This window comes from Antrostomus carolinensis, unplaced genomic scaffold, assembly GCF_000700745.2.
Source record: "Antrostomus carolinensis isolate BGI_N321 unplaced genomic scaffold, ASM70074v2 scaffold3764, whole genome shotgun sequence".
NCBI lineage: Eukaryota > Metazoa > Chordata > Aves > Caprimulgiformes > Caprimulgidae > Antrostomus > Antrostomus carolinensis.
Window position 1 is genome coordinate 1,032 of NW_010308519.1, and position 4,425 is coordinate 5,456.

The 4,425-nt window shown below is 45.0% G+C and overlaps 1 protein-coding gene across 1 annotated transcript in view; it reads right to left on the reverse strand.

The window, feature by feature from the left end:
• Nucleotides 1-250: 250 nt before the first annotated feature.
• The window catches only part of LOC114818475 (mucin-5B-like), an 11,481-nt gene continuing 7,306 nt past the window's right edge, over nt 251-4,425 (reverse strand). The window contains exons 4-7 of the mRNA XM_029084438.1: nt 4,187-4,425; nt 2,563-2,732; nt 1,463-1,579; nt 251-402 (exon numbers count right to left, since the gene is read on the reverse strand). The exon at nt 4,187-4,425 is cut by the window's right edge and continues 1 nt beyond it. Of these exons, the coding sequence (XP_028940271.1) occupies nt 251-402; nt 1,463-1,579; nt 2,563-2,732; nt 4,187-4,425 (678 nt within the window). The remainder of the gene's footprint in view (nt 403-1,462; nt 1,580-2,562; nt 2,733-4,186) is intronic.

Below are 4,425 nucleotides of genomic sequence, written 5' to 3' on the forward strand. Positions count from 1 at the left end.
GTGTTTTAAGCTCTGCTCTCCCTTACAGCTGAACCACTACTACAGTTCCTTCTCTACTCTGCAGTTTGTGGGCTCGCTCACACAGAAGGGAAGGAAGGAGAGACATGCTTAAAGCAGAGACTGAATATCTTACTCCCTGGGTCAGAAGTTGTTCTACGAAAGCAATACAGTATGCAAAGGAAAATCAATTGCTTTTCTGATCATTGTAGCAGTGATGTGGGATCTGCAGGATCGGTCATCTGCTCGTAGTTCACAGGCCATGGATTTCTCCAGGTAGGGGATAGCATGTGTTTTTTGCTTTCTGTCTATGATGCAGCCAAAGGCTTATGAAAGCACTGCCCAAGACAGCAAAGCCAGTAAGGGATCCCAGTAGAATGGGTATCAGCATGGCAGAATCAGGACCTAGAAATAAAGATGTAATCAAGCAGTGAACAGCATTAAGAAAGGGAAGGAGAAGAGCATGTTAAACTCCCATTTGTCTTTATAGCATGCCAAGCAGGTATGGTTAAGTTTATTTCCATAGAGCAGTCTGAATGGGTAGTGCCTTTTCAAACACACTACCTTCTTTGCCATAAGATCTCAGCAGTAAATATTCCTTGTATAAACAAGACACAAGAAATTAGATGACTCTCAGGAATGGTGGCAATGTATTTAAGAAGTCTTTCATACTTATGATATGCCAGGTTCAGCATCATGCATTTCTAAAAGCTGGGCAACACCTAATTAACATTAACCAGCTACTCTATTTTACCTCTGAACAGAAAGAAAAAAGAAAATGCTCCTGACTCATTACCAGCTTCATTCTGTATCTAACGTTCTTAAGTTAGATTTTTGTCCAGTTACGTGTGGATGGTGTTTCCTTGCTGTACCAAATAACTACCTCTAAATATGGGGACTCTTCCCTAAGCTCAGTGCAAAAAAATCACTACATTGCTCTTTCATTCTAAAAGCTGCAAGGCTAAGACGAAAAATATCTAAAAGGAAGCCCCTATATCCAGATTCCTCCCATCTCATCTAAAACACAGACACCTGAAGGAAAGAGTTAGTGGATGTGTCTTATAATTATTTTAATAACATTCCTCATCCTCAGTCAACATTTTTCACCAAAATACTGCAACATGCAGGAAAATTCTTTTCAGCTAGAGGATATCCTGCCTTACTTTTCTCCCCTCTTCTCCTCCTCTTAAGATTCTGTTCCTGCAGAGGATACATTTGGCTGCCTCCTGTCTGAAAGTCTATTGGATCTGATACTGATAAACCATCATGTTTGGGATTTAGGAAGGCTAAAACAAAAATGAGGAGCTGTTGGGATATAATCTAGTCATACCAGGTGGCTGTCAAGAAAGTTGTTAAAAGTGTCCCGTTTTTCTTACAGCAGGAAAAGTCTAACAGAAACTTCTGCTTTACAGAGAGGAAAAAAAACCCAAACAACCAAAACCCCCAAAACAAACAGGAGACTCACCTTCCACAGGTTTATATATAAACTTGTTCTTCATTCTCAAAACTGGACCAAATGAGATCAGGTTGTGCAGGTTTCCATAGCTGTTCCTGTCACTTGGCTGGAGTAGCGGCTCCCCACCTTTAAAAATGCTGAAAATGAAAAACACTTGAAAGCATACTGGCAGCACCTGAACAGCCCATATGTAAATCTCTCTTCCCCAATTCCTTTTCCCTAGGGATTAGCACCTATTGCCACCATTTCATATCACTGACTCCTCTTCCAGACTTTTAACAAAGGGATTGACCAGATATGGGATGATCCTGATGTGGTGACTTTGTTACAAGTGATGGTTGAGTTCTTTCCCAGAGAGTCCAACTCTCTCTTTAGGCCCCATCTGTAGACGTTCATCCTTCACATGCCCATGCAACTGATTTTCTAATTCCTGCCAAAGCTTCTTTAAAGCAGCCTCAGCCTGAGTAGCTGAATTTTTAGAGCTTTTCTAGCTCTACTGTGCAGCTCAACCACTCAAACTTTCATGAATCTCTCTTGTGATATCCATCTCAAATACTTCTCTGCACTGCTTCTGTAGTGCTATGCCTTTTAAATCCACAGCATGGCCTATGGCTAAGTATGTGCCATAGTACTGTGCCAAGTGTTTCACAGAAGCCTTATCCCTGAGCCCTCCAAGTTTGTGGAAGCCTGAAAACTTCCATATCCCAGACACAGGATAATCCAATATAGAGACAGATTTGAGCCCTTTCATGTAATTCTACAACACAAAATTACATAGCTCTGCTGAGCCTTTTGCTTGCAATTCTCCTAGAAGGTTGTTACTTGCTTATTTGTTGATATGATTCTTTTGTTGATTACACAAAGCAGCAGTAAATTGTTTGTGATTGTAAAGTGCAAATAAAACACCGTGAGCTCAGTTAGTTTATCTGAGAGTAGAAATTCACTTGGGGCTTTCAGAGACACGGAGTATGTAGGAGATAAGAAAGTACTGTATGAGCTGGAAGAAGGTGGAGCTCTGTAATCTACCATCAAGATTCTGTACTGAATCAGCTGTACTTGCTAAAAGCACCAAATCTTTCCAGAAGTTCCTCAGACCAGTGAGAGCAGACCAGTCTCACGTACCTGTTCGCACCCGGATTTGCCGTGCTGACAGACATTAAGCTCACAGTGCAAATAGGCCACTGAATGGTTCAGCATCTGGAACAGCTGGATAGTGAAGCTAGCAGCTCTGGACTTACTGCTCTGCAGTAACTGGATGTGTCTACATTCAAACGGCAACCTGGCAAGGACAAATGGCAAACAGTTTCAAATTCCAGCTCTCCCTGACTAAAGGCAGGGGAAAGGGGGATCTGCTGACACAGGTCTGCACAAATTCTAAGGCAGGTACCTGCATCTATGGAGTCAAACAAAAATCAATCCACAAAATGTCAGTGTCTCAGGCTGTACCTGTCCCTGCTGTGGAGGCCACAGTCCTAGAATTGTTTCTTGGAGGTTATTTTTGTTACAACCATTAAAATGGCAGCTGTGATGCGATAGCAATTCCCTGACCTAGACAAATCCAGAAGCACTGCAGAGGTGATCTCCTGCTGCAGTAGATATGGACAAATGAGAAAGCTCTTTTACTGATAACAATAGCGTGTACCACTTCTAATGCATACTTCATGCCCCAGTAGTTTTACAAACATCAGCTAATGAATCTTCCAGTTTCCCTGTGCTCAACCCAGACAGGTTAGGCAAGAATAGTCATGAAATGTTAGTGGGGCAATGGAGGCCTGTGGAGAAGCCTGGCTTCTATCCTTAGCCTGCTCTGCTCCGAGGCTGTGCTGTTGCCTAGCAGGAAGTGCAGGAGGATGCTCTAAGCTTGACATCTGTAACAGCACAGCGTGGAAAAGCAGGACTGACTGCTTATTTACATAAAGCAAAGGGTGATTTTTTTTTTCCCTGAGGGCTCTTTGTCTTACCAGTCTCCTAGTATTAATGACAAGACAGCTAAGGGACCAGAGCACTCTTGGACTCATTCTCACTGCTTTGAGCTTCCTCTGAACTCTGAAGAGATCAGACTCCAGCCACAGGGTACAAAAGAGAGCGTCCCCTAAGGATGAGCCCATGCCCAGCCAAGGCCCAAATGACCATGTGAAGCTACACCCATCCCTGCAGCCCCGTGTCTGACCTGTGGAACAGGCAGCACATCGCGCCTGGTCCCCCCGCGCTGGCGGAGGGCGTCACACAACAGGACCGGATCTGGAGCATGGGCTGGCTGCTGTTGCTCTGCACAGCAATTAAAGCCAAGAAAGTCTCCTGGGAAGCCACTGAACCTTCAACCTCAGGGTCTGCTTCTGCAGCCGGGCGCAGGCTCATTTGTACAGTGTAGTTACCGGAGCCACAGACATCATAAGTGCAGGAGGATGCTCTAAGCTTGACATCTGTAACAGCACAGCGTGGAAAAGCAGGACTGACTGCTTATTTACATAAATCAAAGGGTGAAGGGTGATTTTTTTTTTTCCCTGAGGGCTCTTTGTCTTACCAATCTCCTAGTATTAATGACAAGACAGCTAAGGGACCAGAGCACTCTTGGACTCATTCTCACTGCTTTGAGCTTCCTCTGAACTCTGAAGAGATCAGACTCCAGCCACAGGGTACAAAAGAGAGCGTCCCCTAAGGATGAGCCCATGCCCAGCCAAGGCCCAAATGACCATGTGAAGCTACACCCATCCCTGCAGCCCCGTGTCTGACCTGTGGAACAGGCAGCACATCGCGCCTGGTCCCCCCGCGCTGGCGGAGGGCGTCACACAACAGGACCGGATCTGGAGCATGGGCTGGCTGCTGTTGCTCTGCACAGCAATTAAAGCCAAGAAAGTCTCCTGGGAAGCCACTGAACCTTCAACCTCAGGGTCTGCTTCTGCAGCCGGGCGCAGGCTCATTTGTACAGTGTAGTTACCGGAGCCACAGACATCATCACTCACAACTGCAAA